Raw genomic sequence first — 27509 nt, forward strand, 5'->3', positions numbered from 1 at the left:
CAGTAGTTGAAACAATAACAAAGCGCCACTGTTTCAGTACAAATCTGAGGGATGGGGATAGAGAAATTTGATCACTCTCAAATTCATAGACAGAACTATGGATGTAAGGACTGGCCATCAATGATGTAAAAAGTATAGTTTTAAACATGTTTTAAGGCTAGACAGTGTTTGTTTACAGCTGCTTTGATTACAAACATTGGGCTAAAGCAAGCTTATATTTTGGGTTCTGATGGGGTATGACAGTAAAACTAAGCTCATGAGTCCTTTATAGGTTATATTCTTCAAGAATCAATTGGTACATGTCATTAATTTAAGTCCAAAAATGGATGTAGCAACTGCTGAATGCTCCTTTAACTATTGCTTGATACCACCATTTTCAATTCTAATGTCATCACATTTAATAATCTTTTATTTTACAACTGCCCACACACAGTCTCTGTTGCGGTCATAAATTTAACCTGAGTCTGCAGTCTTGATGACCTCTGTGAAGATTGTATGTGAACTGCCCTCTGTCTCCCCCCTGTGGCATAAAAAAGGAACAAGCCGTTTGTTGTGCACATTGCATGGGGCGTATTTATTAGTCGCACACAGTAGCAAAACGTTTTGCAACGGAAGACGTTTTTAGGTAGGTCCCTCCCCGTTTCATTCTGTTTGCTTCTGTTTGGTTCTGTTTGGTTCCTACACCCCAGAAGTGGAATGGGAGCATAAAAAGAAGGCATTGTTTTCTTTAAACTTAATGTTGTTGACATGGTAATAGCAAACAAAACCTTGCATAGGCTTTATAAGAACACAGCGATAGAGTGAAATATGTATAACTGACAAATTGATTAAAGCAAACTAATTTGAGAGTAAAGAGTGAGTGAACAGCAAATGTAACAATGTGCAAAGAAATCATTACTCTTTGAACAGGCTCCTTGGCTTGGGATTCTGTCTTCATGCATAATTTCCTTTCCTTCCACTCCATTGGCCAAAAGTTCGCTTAACTACTCCACGATTTAAAAAAGATTATGACCTCATATTATCTCTGTTTATCGCTGCAGATCACCATGGAAACTGAGGGTCATACTCTGGGCATGTGTCAGTACTGGGATGGTTCTGTGCTGCTGGTTTTCATGTGCAGGATACACACACACACACACACACACACACACACACACACACACACACACACACACACACACACACAAACACACACACATGGCTGAAAGAGCCTTGTGTCTGCCTGCTGTCAAGCCTCCGCTCTGCGCCCAGTTTGTCCCACTACCGGAGGAACATATGGACCTAAATATCCCACGTGTTGACAGATGTGCTGAGTTAGGCTGATCAAGAGAGCTGCAGGACAAACCTCCAACTCACAGAGCAATACGTACAGTGGGTGCTAACCCATTTCATTTGGTTTCTTTACACCAGTCTATTTAGATCAATTGCACTGTCAATTAACTGTATACGGCCATAAGCAAACAGGAAAACGCTCATCCAGAGGCGGCGCTCCTAGTGGCCGGGGACTTTAATGCAGGGAAACTTAAATCCGTTTTACCTAATTTCTACAGTTCTGTCACGGATTCTGCCGAGGCTGCCCCTCCTCCTTGCTCGGTCAGGCTGCGGCGTTCGTCGTCACCGGAATACTAGCTACTGCCGATCTATGTTATATATGTCTATGTTGCACCTGATGTCTAGGTCACACACCTGTTTCCCATTAGTGTAATCACGCCTACCCTATTTAACCCAGGTGCTCCCAATGTGTCTTGTGCATGGTTGTTTTTCATTTCGTGTGTCGTTTGGTGAGCGGTTTAGTTCCTTCCTGCGTGAAGGTATTGCTGTGTTGTTTTCTTTACTCAAGTTCAGTAAAGTACGTTTCCTCGAGTTCTGTGTCCTGCGCCTGACTTCGATCCACCGCATTACACTGACACTCGTTACAAGTTCTTTTCGATTGCTAACAAGCATTGTTAAATTCTGCGGATACATGTACAAAACTCTAAATACAGTTATCACAACAACACTATGTGGCAACCTGTGGATCAGTTGTCATTGCTTTAACACAAAATGCATTCAATGACAACATCTTTCAAATTACATAAATACTTGTCTCACAAAAACACATTTACCAACAAAACTCTATGTATCTACAGACCATTTAGCAAATGTTAAGATACCCTTATCAAAATGGTTAAACTCAAGTTCAAAAGCTACTGAAAATTGAATTAGACTGCAATTTTTTACATTGCTAAAGTAAAAGCAAAATAGAAATTCTAAAATGAAAATTTAATAATAACTCTTAATTATTCACAGCTGATTTTCATTCTATATTACGTAACTGAAGACCTACCCAGGTGTTTTCTATTTTTATGTCATTACCATCTCTACAAAAGGGGACATCTTTGGAATATATTTTACATAAACATGGACCCAGCCAGAGATCGTGTAGTGGCTTGCAGAGGTGGAAGAGTTGCCGGGAGAGACAGTGGATTACGTATCCGTGGTGGAAGACGACTGAGGGGAAGACCCAGAGTTGTAGTGTCAGATGTGATTAGGGCTACAATCATTGATCATGTTGTCAATCATGGTCTATCAATGAGAGATGCTGGTCTCAGAGTGCAGCCAAATTTGCAATGCTCAACTGTGTCATCTATTATAAGAACCTTCCAGCAAACCAACAGGTAAGATATGGATTCTGCATGGGCATATAACTGTACTGAATATTACTGTAGAGTAGTAAATCGACCAAAAGCTCTCCGAACCGCTTGTGTGTAATTGTATTTCTGTTTTAGAACCCAACGGTTACCAAATGGAGGGGAGAGAGGTAGGATTTTCTTTGCTCGGCAGGAAGCTGTAATTGTTGACATGGTCATTAGCAAAAATGCCATAAAACTCAGAGAAATTCGAGAGTGTTGGCAGACAATAATACATTTCAAAACAAAATGTTGAAAGTGTAAGCACGACAACCATTTCTAGAGTCTTGACAAAGCATCATATCAGCATGATCAGCTCTGTTCCCTTTGAGAGTAACTCTGATTGTGTCAAGGAACTCCGGTACCAATATGTCCAGGTAAGATGTCTATATCCTGTAATACAGTACTGTTTTTACTGTAAACAAAACCCACCAGAGCACTGCACACTCAGCAGTGATTTCAGTTACAGGATACCAAAAAAGTGTTAAACAAATCAAAATATATTTGAGATTCTTCAAATAGCCACCCTTTGCCTTGATTACATCTTTGCACACTCTTGGCATTCTCTCAACCAGCTTCACGAGGTAGTCACCTGGAATGTATTTCAATTAACAGGTGTGCCTTCTTAAAAGTTAATTTGTGGAATTTATTTCCTTCTTAATGCGTATGAGCCAATCAGTTGTGTTGTGACAAGGTAGGGGGTGTATACAGAAGATAGCCCTATTTGGTAAAAGACCAAGTCCATATTATGGCAATAACAGCTCAAATAAGCAAAGAGAAACGACAGTCTATCATTACATTAAGACATGAAGGCCAATCAATACGGAACATTTCAAAAACGTTGAAAGTTTCTTCAAGTGCAGTAACAAAAACCATCAAGCGCTATGATGAAACTGGCTCTCATGAGGACCGCCACAGGAATGGAAGACCCAGAGTTACCTCTGCTGCAGAGGATAAGCTCATTAGAGTTACCAGCCTCAGAAATTGCAGCCCAAATAAATGCTTCAGAGTTCAAGTAACAGACACAGCTCAACATCAACTGTTCAGAGGGGACTGTGTGAATCAGGCCTTCATGGTCGAATTGCTGCAAAGAAACCACTACTAAAGGACACAATAAGAAGAGACCTGCTTGGGCCAAGAAACACGAGCAATGGACATTAGACCGGTGGAAATTTGTCCTTTGGTCTGGAGTCCAAATTGGAGATTTTTGGTTCAATCCGCTGTATATCTGCATGTGTAGTTCCCACCGTAAAGTATGGAGTAGGAGGTGTTGTGGTGTGGGGGTGCTTTGCTGGTTACACTGTCTGTGATTTATTTAGAATTGAAGGCACACTTAACCAGCATGACGACCACAGCATTCTGCAGTGATACACCATCCAATCTGGCTTGGGCTTAGTGGGACTATCATTTGTTTTTCAACAAGACAATGACTCAACACACCTCCAGGCTATGTAAGGGCTATTTTACCAAGAAGGAGAGTGATGGAGTGCTGCATCAGATGATCTGGCCTCCACAATCACCCGACCTCAACCAAATTAAGATGGTTTGGGATGAGTTGGACGGCAGAGTGAAGGAAAAGCAGCCAACAAGTGCTCAGCATATGTGGGAACTACTTCAAGACCGTTGGAAAAGAATTCCAGGTGAAGCTGGTTGAGAGAATGCCAAGAGTGTGCAAAGCTGTCATCAAGGCAAAGGGTGGCTATTTGAAGAATCTCAAATATAAAATATATTTTGATTTGTTTAACACTTTTTTGGTTACTACATGATTCCATATGTGTTCATAGTCTTCACTATTATTCCACAATGTAGAAAATAGTAAAAATAAAGACAAACCCTTGAATGAGTAGGTGTGTCCAAACTTTTGACTTGTACAGTATATATAAATAGACTGACCATATATTTATTTATTTGTTCCGGACTCTGACATTGCTCATTCTCATATTTCGCAATTTCTTTATTTTTAATTTTGAACTTTGTGCATAGTGTTTTGTATTGTTTTCTAGGTATTATTACTACATGGTTGGATCTAGAAAACAAGCCTTTCGTTACACCTACGATAACATCTGCTAATATGTGTACGTGACCAATAAACTTGGATTTGATTTGGTGGTTACCCCCACACACTGGTATAAAACTGTTGAGGTCACTAATCGGGGTCTGCCTCATTTCATGTGTATGCGTGTCTGTCCTCCCACAGAGCAGAGCCATGACAAACACTGCTGTGTCAGAGACAGCAGCAACATGCCAGCACTAACGTCTCTCGCTCTACAGCAGTGCTATGGGGGAAATCTCATATGAATATGATCCCACACACAGTTTGGGAAAATAAGTTCCAAATGGGATCTCCAAAAAGTCCGAAAAGGATTGAAGATTGAATTTAGTGTCAATATTATATTAGCTAATGGAAGACGATTAAACACATATACACACACACACACAGGACATTCAGACGTTGTCTGTCCAAGAGTGACTTTACAGAGACCAGTTAAATCCCTCCACTGACCTTGCCTCCCCTTCCCCCACAAAAAAAACCCACAAATAAAAAAGCTCCAGCTAAGCTTCTGGCGAGAGCCCTGCGTTTTCTAGCCAGCCACTCAGATCCTGAGAAGGAAAAGGAAAAAGAAGGGGCGAAAAGCCAAGATTGAAAACAGATATAGGCAGTCTCTGCAACAAAAAGAAAAAGTACATGTTTTTCCAGTAGAGCTTGGACCCTCAAAGAAAGGCATGATCTTTTCTTACTCTTTATCAGAATGGAATAATATTGACTTTCAAGGCAATAACAGACTTCTGCCAGTGGATAAGATATTTATTTGTATAGAATCTTTTGTCCTTGTTTTGTAAGAATGGCACAGCAATTCTAGACAGAATGCTATCCTATTCAAGGAGGAGAAACAGTTTACCCTAATGGCTTCAAGAGGATTGTTGTGTTTTGCAGGAATGATTATGAGTGCATAAGAGCTTACTTCCCATACACCCACTCTCCTAAGGCATGCTCCAGACTGAAGGTTTCCACCCATATATCCCTGCAAATTGAAGGAGCTCACTCAACATCAACATCAAGGACTTCTCTCCAACTCAGAGAGGATACAGGAGCACAGATAGCTATCGTACATTGTCAACAGACAAGACAGGGTGGTGAAAAAGGTGGACAGGAACTCTCCCAAGGTAAGTGACGACTATATTGTCCTTATCATCTTTCTTCTTCCCTCTCTTATTCTAACACACAAACAGGAGGGTTTCACGGTTGCTTCTTTCTGTCTGCAACCAGCCCAGACTATTTTGCAACTGCCAACCCACACTTTTGTCTGTGAGACAGTACTGGTTTCTCTGCTCTCAGCATTACAGAATCCCCAACTTGGGGATGGGTGACAGAGGTATCCACATCCTGATGGGTCTCTCTTGTGGTATTGTCAGGGGGAACAACACAAACTGATGTTTTTCAAATAGCTTGTCTCTCAGTGCAGCTGGGATGCGTATCCCCTGCTGTGCATTCCTTCCCCTCAGGCAAGGCAGCTAAATGATAACAACAGGATTTTTACCAAATTGTTTTTCCAGACATGTAAGGATACTCAAACTACTTCAGTTCTATTGACAAGATACACTTTTTCACAAGATAGATTAAAAGAAAACAGCATATAACATGGGTTGAGAACCACGATGGCCACACACGTCTATCTGTTGAAAGATTTACTGACCCTCTATGGATATCACTCATCTCCTTCAATGGGGGCTGTTCGACATTAACACATGCTTGGATTTCAGTTCAATGGCACACTGGTCAAAGAACACGTAGATCCAGTATGTTACCATACTGTTGCATTACGTACCATAAGCCACACATTATATATTGACTATTCAACTGCAGTTTCAGTAGCATAATTTACCAACATTTTATTATTCTGTACATTTGAGTCAACACTGCTGTGTGTTGTTGTGCTTTTTGCACCCTTACCAAAGAATGAAGCCATGAGAAAAGGCATGCGTGGAATGTCATTACAGATATACAATTCACCCAAAAGCAAACATAAAGGGCCCTACTACTGTCGCTGTGGTAAAAACAGCCCTTGTCTAGACCACATTGTGCAAAAAGAAACCAAATTGCAATAGCAGATTGTACAGTGTAGAGTTTCATGCCCATACACCCTTCCATTTTTAATAGACACTTACTTTCAATCACAGGATGTACTAACCTCAATGGGGGAAAAGTAATATAGCTAGACTTCACTCAACTAAATACAATGGCATAAAATACGCTTCTCCCCCAGAACTGGGCACTGCTCTATACACTGTAAACCGATTACTGTAAAACCACCACCTACCCCTCCCTTCAATCCAGACACTGCATGGAAAATGTGTTAAATTGATTAAGGCCTTGTTTGGGTCACAGATGAACATTTGCTTAGTACTGAAAACTACAAAAATGTCTCTCAATACACTGCAGCAGGGTCGTTTATGTAACATCTAGTCAGGCCAAATACAACGTATTTAGGCATATTTGAAATAGTGAAATGATGGCTTCGTGTGTGATTTGATTTCCATTGCATTTTCCTATAGCGGCTACGCATACGACTATTACCATCTAGTAAGCTCGCGACGAGCTAGGATGAGCTTGTGTTGCATCTAGTACATATTATTTTGATAAAAAGTATTCTTTCACAACTATTTAGCCGGTGGGAAATTTGCCATACCACATGAGAGGGTCTGCTGCAGACTGTAATGTATCAGTCACGGAGTCGTTGACGGTGCTAAATCGGATACAGGAGCGTAGGCCATATGAAACAGAGGTTCAGTTTGTTTTGCAGCCTTTCCGATTGGTGGGAACACATGGCATGCAGTGCGGCTATGGTAGGGTGCCACAGCTCAGCATCTGTGTTCGCGGGCTGGTTACGTCTGGTGTGTCAGTCACTCGCCCCCACACAAGGGAGGCCAGTGTTCCTCATCACAGAGAGACTGTGACGGCCAGGCTCTGCCTCCCTCACAATGATAAGAAAGCAGCTGGGAGGCTTCTTTAGCTCAGCTCAGAGGGTTTCATAAACACAACCATGCTCCAGACTATAACTGATTGAACTGATGAGGTGATGCCCAGTTTAGCTCCGTTGGGAATTCAGTCTTATACCGAATGAGGTAGTATGAGCGTGAAATTAGTATGTGTGTGTTCATGGAAACAGCCTTTATTTGATCTATGAGGCCAGGTCATATAGAGCCAGTTTCTTTTGTTTTATTAGACATTTTGACTCACAGCCAGCCCCTTTTGGGCAGCGGCCAACTAACATTATAGGACCTGGGCCAATGAGCTTGCAAACAATTGATGCTTTTCTGAAAGAGTCAATTTGCAAACCTTAGCCAGAGTGTGAGAGGCTTTGGTTTCGGGCAAATAATGTTTGTTTGTTTTAATTCCTCTAAGAGCATGAGTCCTGAGAGGATGCTTGATTAGAAAAGAGCTGCTTATCTCAACAAGCTATTTTGATCGCAATAGCTGTCTGGTTTTCTGTGGAAAATTCCCCCTATCTTTAAGGACTCTTTCCCAACATCTCCCTCTGTGGCCTCCTCCCTTAACCACTCCACCTCTACCTCTTGATATTTTCCCCTGAAAACACATTGCTTCTTTCAGATGGAATTTCCTTATACTTGGCCTGCATGGTCTAGCCATTAAATCCATGCCATATTCCATTTGTTTCCAAAGGGAACACCAAATTGAAATTATCAGGTAGCTGGAGCAATTCTTTTTCATTCTGTCTAAAAATGCCTGGGGTCTGTTTATTGAGTTGTTCATTCCCCAGATAAAAAGGCAGTGTGATTGATGAAAGGATGCGGGGAGTCTGTTTTTAGCTTTAGTAAAACCATAAGGAGGGAAACAGAGAGAGGGAGAGAGAGAGAGAAAGAGAGACTAACATGGCAGTTTCATACAACAGTCACATCCCAGTGAGGTTCTGTCTGTCTGCACCTCTTGCCTGTGAGTTGCCACCAATGCCTCATCTGTACTCTCACTTTCAGACATACTGTAGCTGGGAAGGACATTAACTTCACTGGCTGAGGATCAATTAGAGCTGGCTGGAAGGTCTTGTAGCAGAGAGGTATGCTTTTGCTTCATGGTACCAGACAGACATCAGATCAGTGTCCTGCTGCTTCGTTCTGCAGCCAGTGGCCTGAGACAACCGATTACGTTAGATTTCAAATGTCAATGGCCTTGGCAACCTAATGTTACTATGACTGAATGGAAAAGATGAATCATAAGATACCGTGACTCAGATTGTACAAACAAAATTGCTCTCAATGAGTGAATAAAAACACTTGATAAAGAGCATGGGAAGCAAGACTTGTTGGTTGAGGTAGCGAATTCCAGAAGCAGTATGTCATTCATTTTGGGAACCCCCAGCTGTGACAGCTCTATTTTGACTGTGAGCTCAGCCTGGCCTCAAAGAGTAGAAGTAACAGAGTAAATGTAGTGGCGTTTATTCATGGTTGCCGAGGGAAGGCAGGCTTCCCAAAAAAATGGACAAAGAAACAAAACAAAATATTTAGTCTCTCTGTGTTTTCATAATCTTCCTTAAATTCGCAAGAGGCTGAATGTATCTCAACGGAGAAAGCATCCGAGCGAGCGAAACAGCGCCCCTCTGTCTCTGTATGTGTAGGCCGTCTATCTGATGGTGTCTGGTCATAAAGAGTATGACATTGTTGCCGCCAGTAGCATTGAATGCAAGGGAAGCCAGCGAGCATTTGGCCTCCATTGAAAAAAAAATAAAAAATAATAGCTAATCAGCATTGAGCTAAACTGAGTGAGCTCAACTGTGAATGGTCTTGGCGCACCAAAAAAAAGTGTAAAGGGAAGTTTGGATTTGGCTTCACTCCTATCACATCGCATTAAGTGAAATTAGTCATTGACAGAAACATTCTTGAATTGTTGCATCTCGTTGTGTTGTTGTCCTCCAGTGGCTAGCTAGCTAAAATTGGCCCTTTCCTAAATTAACCATGGATGGAGATAGGGATTTGGACTTGTGGTTTTACTTAATTCTCCGTACTGGTCAATGATTATAACGGAAATTATGATCCAACCATACATTCATTCACGGAAATTCTGATCCAACCACACATTTAACTAGCTAACATTGCCTATGAAAGGAAGTTAGGCTAGCGAGCAAGCATTTTAGCAAAGTAGCCTAGGACAACAAAAAATAGAAGCGTGTACTGGATGACAGTCATAGACCGTTTCGTCAACATGAAAGAGAGGAGGATGGCATTGGCATTTCTCTACAAGTAGGGTGAGTCAACATGTTTTTTTCTACTTGCACGAACGCACACACGCATGCGCACCCACGCGCACACACACACACACACACACACACACACACACACACACAAATCAAAACCATGGAAAGCCACATCATATTAAGCTTACGTTGATTGGACCTAATTGTTTTTGGTATCCTTTAGTTGTCAATGTATTAGACTAACTATAGGTGATTTTATGATGTTGAAATGTTGAAGTTGAAATGGTGCTGGAATAGTGGAGGCAGCTTGTGTTTCCTTTGCGACTTGGGTAACTCTCCATGGTTCTAAATAAATAGTTGTTTACTAGTCCGAAAATGTCGGAAACATTAACTTGATTGACCATGCTTTAGGTCATGTAACCATTTGCGATATGCTTATGCTTTGTGGACTTCACCGGACAGAGGTTGCTCTCCGGTTTTGTGATGAAACAAAGGTGTGGTTGAATTTATTCTGCCACTGTGTCTTCTTATTGTCTTAGGCCTATATATCACGGTCGCAAGGCATATGAACTAACAGGTTATAGAGCAAACAACGCAATTTTCTGGCTTTTTCTGGCTTGGCTTCTCCAGTGATTTTACCCATGCACTGCTACTGAGTAAATGTAAATCTGTGACAGATGTGTTACGTTTGGTGTGGTTACATAAGACAGAAGGTTACTTAAGACAAAAATGAAAGAAGGGAGGTTGGGCGGGCAGGATGGGTGGGCATATACCCAAACGTTGTGTGTTCGAATCATATCACGGACAACTTTAGCATTTTAGCTAATTAGTAAGTTTGCAACTACTTACTGCTTTTTAGCTACTTTGCAACTACTTAGCATGTTAGCTAACCATTTCCCTAACCCTAACCCTAACCTTAACCCCTGACCCTAACCTTAACCCTGACCTCAACCCCTAACTATGACCTTAACCCTAACCCCTAGCCTAGCTAATTTGTAACATGCACTCTTAGAAAAAATGGTTCCAAAAGGGTTCTGTGGCTGTCCCCATAGGAGAACCCTTTTTGGTTCGAGGTAGAACTCTTTTGGGTTCCATGTATAATCCTCTGTGGAAAGGGTTGTACATGGAACCCAAAAGGGTTCTACCTGGAACCAAAAGGATTCTACCTGGAACCAAAAGGGGTTCTTCAAAGGGTTCTCCTATGGGGACAGCTGAAGAACCCTTTTTGGTTCTAGATACAATAACTTATTTTTCTAAGCGTGTATCATACAAAATGGATTATGGACATCTACAAATTAAAACATACCATACGAAACGTAACATATCATACTAAATGGAGGGAGACAGACTTATCCTTACTATGTTACATCTACCCCTGAGTCCAGGTTGGTGAGCTTCCATTTCACAGACCTTACTTACTTGAGTTGACATGCTCTGTGCACTCCCAGTACACCCACTCATTCCTGGCCCAGTGTCCTCGACATCTTTTGTGCTCTCCACTCTCCTTCTTTGAGCCTAATTGTTTCCAGACCACGGCAAGTCCTCCAGCTTACAATCCCTCTAAAAACATCACATACAGAGTCTTTAAAGGCCTCTCTATACACAGTACTCTTTTACTGACTCCTTCACCATTCAATGTTTATTTTACAGAGTATTATCAATTCACACTGGCACTATGGAGCTGGGCTTGGCAAAGGCTCTGCCGTCGGTGGCCATCTTTGCAGGTAAGAAAAAGCTAAATGTGTTTTTACACTGCAGTTAGATTGTAATTGGTCGAGATTGTTCATTGGTAACGTGTTTGTGTTGTTCATCTCATTATGTTTGGACCCCAGGAAGAGTAGCCACTGCCTCGGCAGCAGCTAATTGGGAATCCTAATTAATACTAAATACATTTCCCAGTGCTGCTGCAGTTTTGTCCAGAGGGCTTCAGTCTGGAGCTCAGCCCCAGTGAGAAGGAGGTCATACTGAGCACCAACTCCTCCTTCATGGTGGTCTGTTCTGGTTGGAGCAAGGTGACCTGGAAGTCTCCCCACAACCCCAGCCTGGAGGGAGTGGCTGTGGAGGACAGGGGATCCACCAGTGTGCTGGTCCTCCACAACGTCACCTGGAGGCACTCTGGGAACTATGTCTGTGAAGAGCCCTCTACAGAGGAGACCAAGGACATATCAGTGTTTGTACCAGGTGAGACTAAACACCCTCTATAAACCTTCTATTTTCTTTTTCATGCATTTATTTTATCTTGTTGGATAGGACAGAGGTAGAGAGGAAAGATAGAGGAGAGAGTGTGCTGAAATAGCAGTGGGCCGGATTCAACCCATGCAGCAGCGATATATGTGATCTGGAGGCAGAGGCTTAGACCGCTAGACCATCCTAGACCACTGAACCTTCTATTTTAGGAGGACTATGGAGGGACAAACTGTGACAATTCAAAGCTAATACAAATCAGTGCTGGTTTCACAATTGACACCCTCTACCATTTTAATAAAATGTCCCTGCGTCTCTAAAGGCTATTTTAGAAAGGTCATTATTTTTACTTCCCTTCTTCAAAGTCTAACGTATGGTGGACATGTCCCCCCCCCCCCCCCCCCCCCCCCTCCCCAGACCCTGAGGAATGGTTTGTTCCCCTGCAGCCAGCACTAGTGATGAAGGAGAGAGAGGAAGGCACCATTCCCTGCGTGGTGTCTGACCCTAGCATTAACGTGACCCTGTACGAGAGGGCCAGCAAGGACCCTGTGGAGGGAACATATGACCCCAGCAAAGGGTTCACCGCCATCCTGAAAGATAGCTCCTACATCTGCCGAGGTGCCATGAACGGAGAGGAGAAGGCGTCCCAGGTGTATTATGTCTACAGCATTGTGGGTAAGGCTCTGTGTCAACTCTCAAAGTGAAACTTTGACCAAAAGAAAAAGGGTCTCAACGCACAATCTTAAAACGGTCTTTAAAAAGCTGTAAAATGCTTATTGAAGACCAGGCTGCAGGAAGATGGTGCCTGTTATGATGTCCTCTTCCTTTCCGATTTATTCTTTCCAGTCCCCAAATCCATGAATGCCTTCATGACTCTCTCAAAAACTGTGCTGAAACAAGGCGAGGCCTTAATGGTTAATTGTACTGTAGAAGACGCAGAGATAGTTTACTTCAAATGGGATTTTCCTCGTAAAGAGGTGAGTGGACTATATGTGACACATGTTTCCCAAGCAGAATCATCTCCTTTGTTGATAACTATGTTGTTGCAATGCTGTTCTTACTTCTGTTATATTTTGTTTCCGTCTGAAGATGATTGAGCCACTGACAGACTTTCTAACGGGGAACCGGGAGTTTAGAATTCGTTCCTTCTTGAACATCTCCAGTGCTACTCTGGAGGACTCTGGCCAGTACATCTGCCGGGTACAGGACACCGTTTCAGGACAGTCAGCCATGGATAATCTCACTGTTACTGTTCTGGGTGAGCAAACACCCTCAAAGCTTTTCCAAACTCACAACAACATAAGCCTAGTAACTTTCATTTAATCGACTGAAAAAGTGGAAATACTATGCACAATGTAATGGGGCCTCAATGGGCTTTGTGTGTGTCTGCTTTGGAAAGTATCTAACTGATTGAGGTTCTTGCCATGTATCTATAAGGCAGTAATCTTCTATTCAAATGCCATTTTACAGAACGGGGCTTTGTGGCTTTGGAACCCTCCATCAACCACAATGTTTCAGCGCTGCAGTTTGAGAGCATTGAGCTCACAGTGCAGATTGAAGCGTATCCCAAACCTCAGGTGCTCTGGACCAGAGACAACACCACCCTCACTGGGGAAACGGTATCCATGGTCACCAGACAGGTGCATGAGACCAGGTACCCATCATACATGATCATGAACATCCCAACTGAAAGAAATCTATTAAAATGGTGACAATGAAATTGAGAATCAGGGCATAAGCCCCATGATATTGATTGTGTTCTGTTTGACCTTTGACCTCAAGTTACCTCAGTACTCTGACCTTGGTAAGGGTCAGGATGGAACAGAGGGGCCTCTACACTGTCCATGTGGCCAACGAAGACGAAGTCAAGGAGATAACCTTTGATCTTCAAGTCAAGGGTAAGATACATGCCTGAAACATTATCCACTCTGGACAGACATTAGATGGGATCACTATTCAGTCATTTTTCTTTATTGAGTTATCATGTTGGAATGTAAAGGATGTTGAACTGTTTCTTCTATTGATAAAAAAATCAACTACACTGAACAAAAATGTAAACGCAACATGCAACAATTTCCAAGATTTTATTGAGTAACAGTTCATATAATGAAAATAAATAAATTAGGCCCTAATCTATGGATTTCACATGATTGGGAATACAGATCTGCATCTGTCGGTCACAGATACCTTAAAAGAAAAGGTAGGGACGTGAATCAGAAAACCAGTCAGTATCTGGTGTGACCACCATTTGCCTCATGCAGCGCGACATCTCCTTCGCATAGAGTTGATCAGGCTGTTGATTGTGGCCTGTGGAATGTCGTCCCACTACTCTTCAATGGCTGTGCGAAGTTGCTGGATATCGGCGGGAACTGGAACACATTGTTGTACACGTCGATCCAGAGTATGCCAAACACGCTCAATGGGTGACATGTCTGGTGAGTATGCAGGCCATGGAAGAACTGTGACATTTTCAGCTTCCAGGAATTGTGTACAGATCCTTGCGACATGGGGCCATGCAATATCATGCTGAAACATGAGGTGATGGTGGCGGATGAATGGCACGACAATGGACCCCAGGATTTCGTCACTGTTTCGCTGTGCATTCAAATTGCCATCGATAAAATGCAATTGTGTTCATTGCTTATGCCTACCCATACCATAACCCCACCGCCACTATGGGGAACTCTGTTCACAATGTTGAAATCATCAAACCGCTCGCCCACACAACACCGCAAAAAGCACACTTCTCCAGCGAGCCAGTGGCCATCGAAGGTGAGCATTTGCCCACGTAAGTCGGTTACGAACTGCAGTCAGGTCAAGACCCTGGTGAGGACGACGAGCACGCAGATGAGCTTCCCCGAGACTTCCCCCCCACAGTTTCATCAGCTGTCCGGGTGGCTGGTCTCAGACGATCCCGCAGGTGAAGAAGCCAGATGTGGAGGTCCTGGGCTGGCGTGGTTACACGTGGTCTGGGGTTGTGAGGCCAAATTCTCTAAAACGATGTTGGAGGCAGCTTATGGCAGAGAAATGAACATTAAATTCTCTGGCAACAACTCTGTTGGACATTCCTGCAGTCAGCATGCCAATTGCACGCTCCCTCAAAACTTGAGACATATGTGACATTGTGTTGTGTGACAAAACTGCAGTGGCCTTTTATTGTCCCCAGTACAAGGTTCTTTATATGCCACACCTGTCAGGTGGATGGATTATCATGGCAAAGGAAAAATGCTCACTAACAGGGATGTAAACAAATTTGTGCCCCAAAAATTGAGAGAAATAAGCTTTTTGTGAGTATGGAACATTTCAGCTCATGAAAGATGGGACCAACACTTTACATGTTGCATTTATATTGTTGTTCAGTGTATCTATGTTTCACTACCTTTCACTGTCTCATGGGAAATTTCCACTCCCTGCAGCTCCCCCGAAGATAATAGATCTGTCTGACCAGCACATGGACCAGGGCCACGGTGTACTCTGTGTCACAGAGGGGGTCCCCACACCCACCATTCACTGGTACAGCTGTGAAAGCATTGGAAAGTAAGGGAACAGACCGCTGGAAATACTGACCAACACAATGAAGCATATTCCGCCACTTCAGTTGTGTTTTGACTTTTACTCTCAATCTGCAGAGGTAGAGGGCAGCGTTACAATAGGATCACACAGTTGAGTGATATTTGTTGGACCTGTTGCTTATTTTGGACTCTCAATAGTCTATAGCAGTTTTTGTCAGTCACCCAATATCTCACTCAGACAGAAAGTCTCACGAACTGAACAAGCATATATTCTATCACCATCAAGCTAATCCACAATGATGACCTCTTCACCCAGATGCAGTAATAAGACCACAGCATGGAAGCCTCTGTCGGCTGACCCAGAGAACGTCAGCATCCAGATGAATGTGAGCTACATCGAGGCCTCAGGGGTCAACCACGTCCGCAGCCTTTTGACCTTCCAGACCATGGGGAGTATTACGTCAGTGCGCTGTGAAGCCCGCAACGAGAAAGGACGCAGGGCCTGGGACATCAAACTAGTCTCCAACTGTAAGCACTCAACATTGACTAAAGTCCACTTTATGCTTGCATGACTATGACATACACTACTGGTCAAAAGTTTTAGAACACCTATTTATTCAAGGGTTTTTCTTTATTTTTTACTATTTTCTACATTGTAGAATAATAGTGAAGACATCAGAACTATGAAATAACACATGTGGAATCATGTAGTAACCAACAAAGTGTTAAACAAGTCAAAATATATGTTATATTGGAGATTCTTCAAATAGCCACCCTTTGCCTTGATGACGGCTTTGCACACTCTTATCATTCTCTCAACCAGCTTCACCCGGAATGCTTTTCCAACAGTCTTGAAGGAGTTCCCACATATGCTGAGCACTTGTTGGCCTTCACTCTGTGGTCCGACTCATCCCAAACCATCTCAATTTGGTTGAGGTCGGGGGATTGTGGAGGCCAGGTCATCTGATGCAGCACTCCATCACCCTCCTTCTTGGTAAAATAGCCCTTACACAGCCTGAAGGTGTGTTGGGTTATTGTCCTGTTGAAAAACAAATTATAGTCCCACTAAGCCCAAACCAGATGGGAAGGCATATTGCTGCAGAATTCTGTGGTAGCCATGCAGGTTAAGTGTGCCTTGAATTGTAAATAAATCACAGACAATGTCACCAGCAAAGCACCCCCACACCATAACACCTCCTCCTCCATGCTTTATGGTGGGAAATACACATGTGGAGATAATCCGTTCACCCACACCGCGTCTCACAAAGACACAGCGGTTGGAACCAAAAATCTCCAATTTGGACACATTTCCACCGGTCTAATGTCCATTGCTCGTGTTTCTTGGCCCAAGCAAGTCTCTTCTTCTTATTGGTGTCCTTTACTAGTGGTTTCTTTGCAGCAATTAGATCATGAAGGCCTGATTCACACAGTCCCCTCTGAACAGTTGATGTTGAGCTGTGTCTGTTACTTGAACTCTGTGAAGCATTTATTTGGGCTGCAATTTCTGAGGCTGGTAATTCTAATGAACTTATCCTCTGCAGCAGAGGTAACTCTGGGTCTTCCATTCCTGTGGCGGTCCTCATGACAGCCAGTTTCATCATAGCGCTTGATGGTTTTGGCGACTTCACTTGAAGAAACTTTCAAAGTTCTTGAAGTTTTCCGTATTGACTGACCTTCATGTTTTAAAGTGTTTTTTTATTTCACCTTTATTTAACCAGGTAAGCCAGTTGAGAACAAGTTCTCATTTACAACTGCGACCTGGCCAAGATAAAGCAAAGTAGTGCGATAAAAACAACAACACAGAGTTACATATGGGGTAAAACAAAACATAAAGTCAAAAATACAACAGAAAATATATATACAGTGTGTGCAAATGTAGCAAGTTATGGAGGTAAGGCAATAAATAGGCCATAGTGCAAAATAATTACAATTAGAATTAACACTGGAATGATAGATGTGCAAGAGATGATGTGCAAATAGAGATACTGGCGTGCAAATAAGCAAAATAAATAACAATATGGGGATGAGGTAGTTGGGTGGGCTAATTTCAGATGGGCTGTGTACAGGTGCAGTAATCGGTAAAGTGCTCTGACAACTGATGCTTAAAGTTAGTGAGGGAGATAAGAGTCTCCAGCTTCAGAGATTTTTGCAGTTCGTTCCAGTCATTGGCAGCAGAGAACTGGAAGGAATGGCGGCCAAAGGAGGTTTTGGCTTTGGGGATGACCAGTGAGATATACCTGCTGGAGCGCATACTACGGGTGGGTGTTGCTATGGTGACCAATGAGCTAAGATAAGGCGGGGATTTGCCTAGCAGTGATTTATAGATGGCCTGGAGCCAGTGGGTTTGGCGACGAATATGTAGTGAGGGCCAGCCAACAAGAGCATACAGGTCACAGTAGTGGGTAGTATATGGGGCTTTGGTGACAAAACAGATGGCACTGTGATAGACTGCATCCAATTTGCTGAGTGTTGGAGGCTATTTTGTAAATGACATCGCCGAAGTCAAGGATCGGTAGGATTGTCAGTTTTACGAGGGCATGTTTGGCAGCATGAGTGAAGGAGGCTTTGTTGCGAAATAGGAAGCCGATTCTAGATTTAACTTTGGATTGGAGATGCTTAATGTGAGTCTGGAAGGAGAGTTTACAGTCTAACCAGACACCTAGGTATTTGTAGTTGTCCACATACTCTAGGTCAGACCAGTCGAGAGTAGTGATTCTAGTCGGGTGGGCGGGTGCCAGCAGCATTCGATTGAAGAGCATGCATTTAGTTCTACTTGTGTTTAAGAGCAGTTGGAGGCTACTGAAGGAGTGTTGTATGGACTGTCGTTTCTCTTTGTTTATTTGAGCTGTTCTTGCCAGAATATGGACTTGGTATTTTACCAAATAGGGCTATCTTCTGTATACCACCCTACCTTGTCACAACACAACTGATTGGCTCAAATGCATTAAGAAGGAAAGAAATTCCACAAATTAACTTTTAAGAAAGCACACCTGTTAATTGAAATGCATTCCAGGTGACTACCTCATGAAGCTGGTTGAGAGAATGCCAAGAGTGTGCAAAGCTGTCATCAAGGCAAAGGGTGGCTATTTGAAGAACCTCAAATATAACACTTTTTTGTTTACTACATGATTCCATTTGTGTTATTTCATAGTTTTGATGTCTTCACTATTATTCTACAATGTAAAAAATAGTGAAAAATAAAGAAAAACCCTTGAATTAGTAGGTGTTCTAAAACGTTTGACCGAGTGTATATGCAAATAAGCAATAAGTATTTACAGTAACTCTCAACAACTGACGTAAAATATAAACTTTTGATTCCTTTTGATTAACTGATAACAATACTCCTTCAAATCAAATCACAATTTATTTAAAGTGCATTGATCAAAAGTCTCAATACACTTTACAGACACGTTTATAAAAAATAAAATCATATAAATGTAATATAAATATATTATATTATTATATCAATGTATTAGTCTTTGACTAAGACTTTGACTAACAGAGTATGAATAAGGATCACTGAGGTTGTCCTCTTGTGTGAGCTCCTTCTCTGTGTGTGTGTCTGCAGCTCTGTTCTCCCAGGTGGCTGTCTTGGCTGCAGTGTTAACCCTGGTGGTCATCGCCGTCATCTTCCTCATCATCCTCATCGCCCTCTGGAGAAAGGTGACGCCCAAACAGAAACCCATCACCTTCCCATCACATTTGTCTTGATAGTGATGCTACTGTTGAAAGATGAGACTGTAAAATTAGCGAGGACTACAATAATTGACTGGAGCCTGGCCAGTAGGTCTTAAATCATGTGGAACTGCTACTTAAGTCACAGCCTTGCCTGGCATAACAAACTTTTGTGTGGGTGGGGAGGAGGGTGATGTTATTCTATTTTTGTTACATTAATTAGATTTTATGTATTTATGTATTTTTGTGGAAGCAGCAGCTTCCATTGTCCAAGACAAATTTCCCCTTGGGGACAATAAAGTATAATACTGTATATATCATATATAAAACTCTGACAGCCTTTTGTATCTGCCATTAGAAGCCCCGGTATGAGATCCGTTGGAAGGTGATCGAGTCAGTGAGCTCAGATGGCCATGCGTACACCTACATGGACCCCATGGACTTGCCATATGACTGTGCATGGGAGGTGCCCCGAGACAACCTGGTCCTGGGTGAGTGGCTATTATAACACAAGGAATGTTTTGGTATAATTGTGTGAATACTGTAGCCTATTTATAAATCATAATGCATTGATATATTTCACATTAGCTAAGCTAACAGTACACCTCATTTTCTGTCGTACCAGGTCACACTCTGGGTTCTGGAGCGTTCGGGAGGGTCGTGGAGGCCACAACATATGGCCTTGGTCACTCCCAGTCCACCACCAAAGTGGCTGTGAAGATGCTCAAGTGTGAGTGCTTTATGCTTTACTATTACCAACAACTTGACATTTCCTCCATTTTACACACAAACCACTGACCTCGTTACTCATACTCTACCATGAGAAAATATTGCAACGCTGCGTGTTCTGCTATTGCTTTTGACTGACAGCCACAGCAAGGACAAGTGAGACTCGGGCTCTGATATCAGAGCTGAAGATAATGAGTCACCTTGGGCCCCATCTAAACATCGTCAACCTACTGGGGGCCTGTACTAAACGAGGTGGGAACTGGAAAGCATACCACTGCTTATAGACTTAACATGTTCCGATATGTTAGTCAAAGTGTATGTTAACAACTGCCCCCTTTTCTCTGCCCTGAAGGTCCTATTTACCTCATAACTGAGTACTGTCGCTATGGTGACCTGGTTGACTACCTTCACCGCAACAAGCACACCTTCCTGCAGTACTACGCAGACAGAAACCGCAGGGATGCTGATATGTGCAGGAACAGCACAGAGAGTGCAGTCCAAATCCAAGGAAAAAGGCAAGACTGATGCCTTCTGAAGTACACACTACTGATTTTACATTGCAAAGTCACCCATCAACATTCAATGTTTAGTTGCAATGGAAAATGGATTCAGAGGCCTATGCTTTCTCTAAATCAAAGATGTACTATCACTTATTGTAAAAAAAAATGTGCACTTGGTTTTTGACAGTGAGAGCGATGGGGGTTACATGGATATGACCAAGGAAGATTCTTTAAATTATGTCCCCATGCAAGAGCTGAGCGACAACATCAAGTATGCAGACATCGAGCCTTCAGTCTATGAGACGCCTTACCATCAGGACAACAACTACCAAAGACAAGGTACATTTTTGTATACATTATCCACTGGGCACACACTGGTTGAATCAACGTTGTTTCCACGTCATTTGAACCAATGTGGAATAGACGTTGAATTGACATCTGTGCTCAGTGGGTACATTCTACCAGGGGTTGGAACCGGTTCAGGGAAAAGAACCGAAAACCAGAAAATAACGAACAGAATCAGAACCAGGAATGAAAGTAATATATAATTTTCTGGAACAGAACTGTTATTTTAAAAACATGGGAACCGGTTAATAACATTATTTTACATTCTGGCCATTTTTTTCCAGTCCCACAAAAAACGCAACAAAGAGCCTATCCAAAGCCCTCCCTCTGTCAATCAGAAACTTTATTATAGAAGAATGGATGAACTTTTTCAATGCTAGTTAGGGATTCTATAGTTATCACATTTCACATTGGACTTATTAACTACGAAAAGGTAAGATGTGCTTTTAATCCAGGTGCCGCTCTGCACACACAAGCTTGTTAGCTAGCTAGCTAGCTAGCGCTGGTCCAATGTTAAGCCAACTCTGAAGTTCAAAGACATTCAAAGTTGTCCTCTGTAGCTCAGCTGGTAGAGCACGGCGCTTGTAACGCCAAGGTAGTGGGTTCGGGACCACCCATACACAAAAATGTATGCACGCATGACTGTAAGTCGCTTTGGATAAAAGCGTCTGCTAAATGGCATATTTATTTATTTAAAAGTTCCTCTATAGAAACCACTCCTCCAGGTATAATTCTGTGGGCCTAATTCAGATAATGCATGTCATCACAAGATGCCAAGCCTCCTCCTCCTTCACCCTCTCTTGCGCTCTTCCCACCAGCAAAGTTTCAATTGCATCTCGTGCCCTACACTTGTATTTCTATCACGCATGTAAACAACTCACTGAGCTATAGTTTTCCCGCTCCATAGCAAGCTGCTCTATCCGCACTGTATGATTGGTGAAGTAATTGAAATGTTAAAAAATTATGATTTCAGAGGTTTAAGAAGGAACAGAAAGGAACAACATATACCGGTACTTTTTTGGGTGTTTGAACTGGTTCCAAACTTTATTTTGCTGGTTGGAACAGTGGAATGGAATAAAAAAAATAATGGTTATGTTCAAAATGAACCGATTGGAAACGTATTTCCATTTCAACCCCTGCTTTCTACAAAGAAATAGGGTGTGTCTGAATTGGCACCCTATTCCCTATATAATGCACTAATTTTGACCAGAGCTCTATGGGCCCTGGTCAAAAGTAGTGCACTATATAGGGAATAGGGCGCCAATTCAGACACAGCCATACACTTTTTAATTGATTTAAGCAATTTAAATACTGAAGGCATGAAACACTTGGTTGTTCATCATGTATTATGGTAAGCAGCAGCAAACAATGGTTATCCTCACCATGCTTTAGTGTGTTGAAGACATTTCAACATTTCTGTCAGGCAGATGGTGAGCAGACAGACCCCTGATGTTGAAATACTACTGGAGACCAAAATAGGGAAGCCGCTCTCCACTTAGAGTTTTGACACGCAAGCAGCTTCCAGAATTTTTTTTTAACCTCTTGTGTAACCAGACAATGCCTTTTAACACTGTTCTTTTGATCAACACCATCAGTTGATCATTTGTTTGCATAGTCACAGTTTATGACAATTTCATGTTCTCTTTTCATGTTGCTCAGGCCAAGAGAGAGCAGACGTCGCGTTGTCTATCAGTGACTCCCCAATTCTGAGCTACACAGATCTGGTGGGCTTTAGCTACCAAGTGGCTAAGGGCATGGACTTTCTGGCATCCAAGAATGTATGACTATGGAAAGCTTCATAATACATCCTTATTCATATCATGTCATGAAATGTCATGCCATCAAACATTAATTAATTATTGAGAACATGTGGAAATTACCTTACTGAACCCACATGAACTTCAATAACAGTCTAAACTGTTGTCCCTGTCCTCACAGTGTGTTCATCGTGACCTGGCTGCCAGAAACGTTCTCATCTGTGAGGGAAAGCTGGTGAAGATCTGTGACTTTGGCCTGGCCCGTGATGTCATGAACGACTCCAACTACATAGCCAAAGGCAACGTGAGTTCATTTGTTTCGTTTTGGTTGTTGTGTATTTGTTTACAGGCCATTCAAACATGTGTAGTAAGTAAGGGAGGGGAAGAAACAACCAAACAGTCATTCTGTTAGGAGGTGAAAGTGATAGAAACTGAAATACTATTTTTTATAAGGAACTTCCAGAGATGTGGTTTAATATGACCCACTTAAGCAAACGATCTGACCGACAACACTGTAATATTTAAATGGTTTTAGCTCCTTTTTCCCTTAACAGACTGCTGTATTTCTGGTTAATTCTGTACATCCTGAGAGTAAAATATGTTTTAGGTTAAAAAGCTGGCACAGGTGCCATTTTTAGGGTTTTTAAATGCTAAAACTTCCCACTAGGGTGAAGTTGTTTTTGCCAAAAATGTGGTTGAGTTATTGGATATGTGGGCTGCAGACTCTTTCCACTGGGGTTTTCTTGGCTTTTGGCTTTTTTGGTCTAAGATCAGAAGAGGATGTGAAACAGCTTTCCAAAAGTCATTATGTTATAGATGGTACAGGTCAGAATACCAAAACAATGTCAATTTTCGTCACTGTACCAAAAGCAGAAGGCTATTTTCCATAATTACATCTGTAATTCTGTATTGCAACTGTCATTACCTAAAATGGGTTACCTACAGTATGTCTCTGATATTGTAGACATTCCTGCCACTGAAGTGGATGGCTCCAGAGAGTATCTTCCAGAACCTCTACACAACCTTGAGCGATGTTTGGTCTTTTGGCATTCTGCTTTCAGAGATCTTTACTCTAGGTAAATACAAAAGTCTCTGCATAGAAAAGATGTGTTTTGATTCTTTACTTATTGCAACTAGAGATAATATCTATGAATGTATGTCTTGATACTAGTTACAGTGCAATTGGAAAGTATTCAGACCCCTTGAATATTTCCACATTTTGTTATGTTACAGCCTTATTCTAAAATGGATTAAATATTTTTTTATCTACACACAATACCCCATAATGACAAAGCAAAAACAGGTTTTTAGACATTTTTGCAAATGTATTACAAATAAATAAACAGAAATATCTTATTTACATAAGTATTCAGACCCTTTACTCAGAACTTTCATTACAGCCTTGAGTCTTCTTGGATATGACTACAAGCTTGGCACATCTGTATTTGGGGAGTTTCTCCCATTCTTCTCTGCAGACCCTCTCAAGCTCTGTCAGGTTGGATGGGAGCATCGCTGCACAGCTATTTTCAGGTCTCTCCAAAAGATGTTCGATCAGGTTTAAGTCCGGGCTCTGGCTGGGCCACTCAAGGACATTCAGAGACTTGTCCCGTAGCCATTCCTGCGCTGTCTTGGCTGTTTGCTTAGGGTCGTTGTCCTGTTGGAAGGTGAACCTTCGCCCCAGTCTGAGGTCCTGAGCGCTCTGGAGCAGGTTTTCATCAAGGATCTCTCTGTACTTTGCTCCGTTCATCTTTCCCTCGATCCTGACTAGTCTCCCAGTCCTGCCGCTGAAAAACATCTCCACAGCATGATAATACTACCACCATGCTTCACCGTAGGGATGGTGCCAGGTTACCTCCAGACGTGACACTTGGCATTCATGCCAATGAGTTCAATCTTGCTTTCATCAGACCAGAGAATGTTGTTTCTCATGGTCTGAGAGTCCTTTAGGTGCCTTTTGGCAAACTCCAAGCGGGCTGTCATGTTCCTTTTGCTGAGGAGTGGCTTCCGTCTGGCCACTCTACCATAACGACCTGATTGGTGGAGTGCTGCAGAGATGGTGGTCCTTCTTGAAGGTTCTCCCATCGCCACAGAGGAACTCTGGAACTCTGTCAGAGTGACCATCGGGTTCTTGGTCACCTCCCTGACCAAGGCCCTTCTCCCCCGATTGCTCAGTTTGGCCTGGCGGCCAGCTATAGGAAGAGTCTTGGTGGTTCCAAACTTCTTCAATTTAAGAATGATGGAGGCCACTATGATGGAGACCTTCAATGCTGCAGACATTTTTTGGTACCCCAGATCTGTGCCTCAACACAATCCTGTCTCGGAGCTTTATGGACAATTCCTTCGACCTTATGGCTTGGTTTTTGCTCTGACATGCACTGTCAACTGTGGGACCTTATATAGACAGGTGTGTGCCTTTCCAAATCATGTCCAATAAATTGAATTTACCACAGGTGGACTCCAATCAAGTTGTAGAAACATCTCAAGGATGATCAATGGAAACAGGATGCACCTGAGCTCAATTTCGAGTCTCATAGCAAAGGTTCTGAATACTTATGTAAATAAGGTATTTCAGTTTTTTTATTTTTAATACATTTGCAAAAATGTCTAAAAACCAGTTTTCACTTTGTCATTATGGGGTATATTGTGTAGATGGATGAGAATATTTTTTAAAAATCCATTTTAGAATAAGGCTGTAATGTAACAAAATGTGGAAAAAGTCAAGGGGTCTGAATACTTTCTGAATGCATTGTATATACTTTGTTTCGGCCTACCTTCAGGAGGAACGCCCTATCCTGACATTCCCATGAATGAACAGTTCTACACTGCCTTGAAGAGAGGCTACAGGATGCCCAAACCCACTCATGCTACAGACGAGATGTGAGGCCTCATCTGTCTCTCTTTGTCTGTAGGAGTTTTTGTGGTTGTATGTAAAATAACCACTGGTGAAATTCAATCTACATTTAATTTGTTTCTTTCAGCTATGATGTCATGTGCAAGTGTTGGGATGAGAAATTTGAGAAGAGGCCACCGTTCTCCTCTCTGGTTCATTTGATGGGAAACCTGCTGACTGACGTTTACAAAAAGGTACAGAAAACTAGAATAATCCTCAACATTATGGCTATGATTATGTTGATTGCTCATGTATTAATATCTACATATAATTTCCAAACCGTCCCAGAAATACACCCAGGTGAATGAGAGCTTTCTGAAGAGCGACAGGTCCAAACCCACACCAGTAGGGAACCCGGCTGTGTCTCCAGATGTCCAGTCCTCAGGGGACCGAGCAGGGCAGGAGACAGAGGAGACAGAGGAGACAGGGGAGATAGGGGAGACTGGGAAGGAGGCTGGCCCCTCCCAGACTGACTACATAATCGCCATCCCAGATATCCATGTAGTCGAAGAGGCAGAAGTAAGTGGTGAGGTGCTGGACACCGCCACACAGAGTACATCAAGGTAACGTAGGATCTTCTCTCCACAGAATATGTCTCTTGTCTGTCAACTCTGTGGCTGTCTGTTTGCCACAGGAAGAGTGTGACTGCGTGGGTCAAAGGCAGCATTTGAGGATTTCCCAATTCTGCACTGCCTTATGTCATGTGTAGGGTTGCAAAATTCCTGGAACTTTCAATAAATTCCCTGGTTGGAGGATTCCCAGAATCTGGAGGGAATAAGCAGGAAATTCGGAATCCTCCTTCCAGGATTTCTGGAAAACCAGGGAATTTATTGAATGTTCCCAGAATTTTGCAACCCTAGTCAAGCTTCTTTCAAAGCTTTTCTGATGTTGGGTTTTTGTTTCTTGCTTATTGTTATTCATAATTGGCAGTTGACACTAAGTCTTTGATAATGCCATTGTATCGATTTTACTCTGACATTAATAAAGCAGTAATAAAGTAAAACCAATCTTTGTTCTACCTTGTTAGTCCTCCAAGCACAACGGACCAGACCGATACTGACACAGCCTCCCTAAATGGGCCAGAAGCCTCCCTAGAAGAACCAGTACCCACAGAGGAAGAGGTGCCTGCCCCCACACAAGAAGACAAGCTCCCCCAGTCTCCATGTACCCCTGAAGTGGAGGAGAGTTTCCTGTAGCCTCATTAGAGAGCAGATGTTAGAGGTGCCTACTGTACAGGACAATGTTGCACATGACAATGTATGTTGTTAGTTAAACACTAATGTTGTAGGCCCTTTTAGGAAACATTATATCGTTATTATTTTTGTATATTGGTGATATACTATATATCTTTCAGGTACTTTTTCCCTTTTAATGCTATGATTTAAAAAAACAGCATCAGCAGTTTGACAAATGGCAATGGAAATGGTAATATTATATGCAATTTTAATCTAATTGATGTTGTCAAACTGTAAAGAAAAGTATATTTGGTGAGGGAATACATTTAATTACAATCATTTATAAAATAATTTAAAAGAGAATGTAGGCTTGCAGTAATGCACCTCTTATATTTGCATTTCTCATTCTCAATTTGAGACAAAATTATGTTTTGAAAAAGTGATCAAATATATTTTAGCATACATTTTGGGACTTTTAAATGAATGATATATATCCCCATTGATTCTTGAAAATATATCTTATAAATGCCAGCTTAGCTCAACTGTCATACCCCATCAGAACCCAAAATATAAGCTTGTTTTACTCCACTGTTTGTGTACAATGTAATTGTACACAAACACTGTATAGCCTCGAAACATAGGCCTAGATTCAATCAGATCAAGCGTTAACCGGCGATAGCAGACAGCTGCATGGCGGATGTTTTGGCGGTGTTGGAGCTGGAACTGCGTTGGAGCCATCAAATCAGTCAGCAGTTGCTCTTGCGATCATTGTCACGAAGCCACACCCGCCCCACTCGCGTTAGAAGTTCAGAACAAGAAAAGTGTAGGCTATCTAGATCATAAAAGGGTTCTTCAGCTGTCCCAA

At 42.2% G+C, this 27509-nt stretch overlaps 2 protein-coding genes across 2 annotated transcripts in view; one reads left to right on the top strand and one right to left on the bottom strand.

The window, feature by feature from the left end:
• Window positions 1-27509, bottom strand: part of sra1 (steroid receptor RNA activator 1) — a gene marked incomplete at its 3' end in the record, with an annotated part of 104356 nt that overhangs the window by 9714 nt on the left and 67133 nt on the right. The gene's annotated exons all lie outside the window — the stretch shown is intronic.
• Window positions 3039-27107, top strand: LOC311142592 (platelet-derived growth factor receptor beta-like; the record flags this gene model as incomplete). The annotated part of the gene is made up of 23 exons (XM_084178262.1): window positions 3039-3046; window positions 11528-11601; window positions 11777-12058; window positions 12479-12736; window positions 12908-13038; window positions 13151-13319; window positions 13532-13715; window positions 13844-13959; window positions 15478-15598; window positions 15890-16101; window positions 19142-19236; window positions 19607-19739; window positions 19874-19978; window positions 20119-20229; window positions 20330-20492; window positions 20665-20816; window positions 22482-22600; window positions 22761-22883; window positions 23544-23655; window positions 25357-25456; window positions 25558-25663; window positions 25758-26032; window positions 26497-27107. The coding sequence occupies 23 exons, from the start codon at window positions 3039-3041 to the stop codon at window positions 26663-26665; spliced, it is 3318 nt and encodes a 1105-aa protein (XP_084034388.1). The 3' UTR covers window positions 26666-27107.

This window comes from Coregonus lavaretus (genome assembly GCF_964263955.1).
Source record: "Coregonus lavaretus genome assembly, chromosome: 15".
NCBI lineage: Eukaryota > Metazoa > Chordata > Actinopteri > Salmoniformes > Salmonidae > Coregonus > Coregonus lavaretus.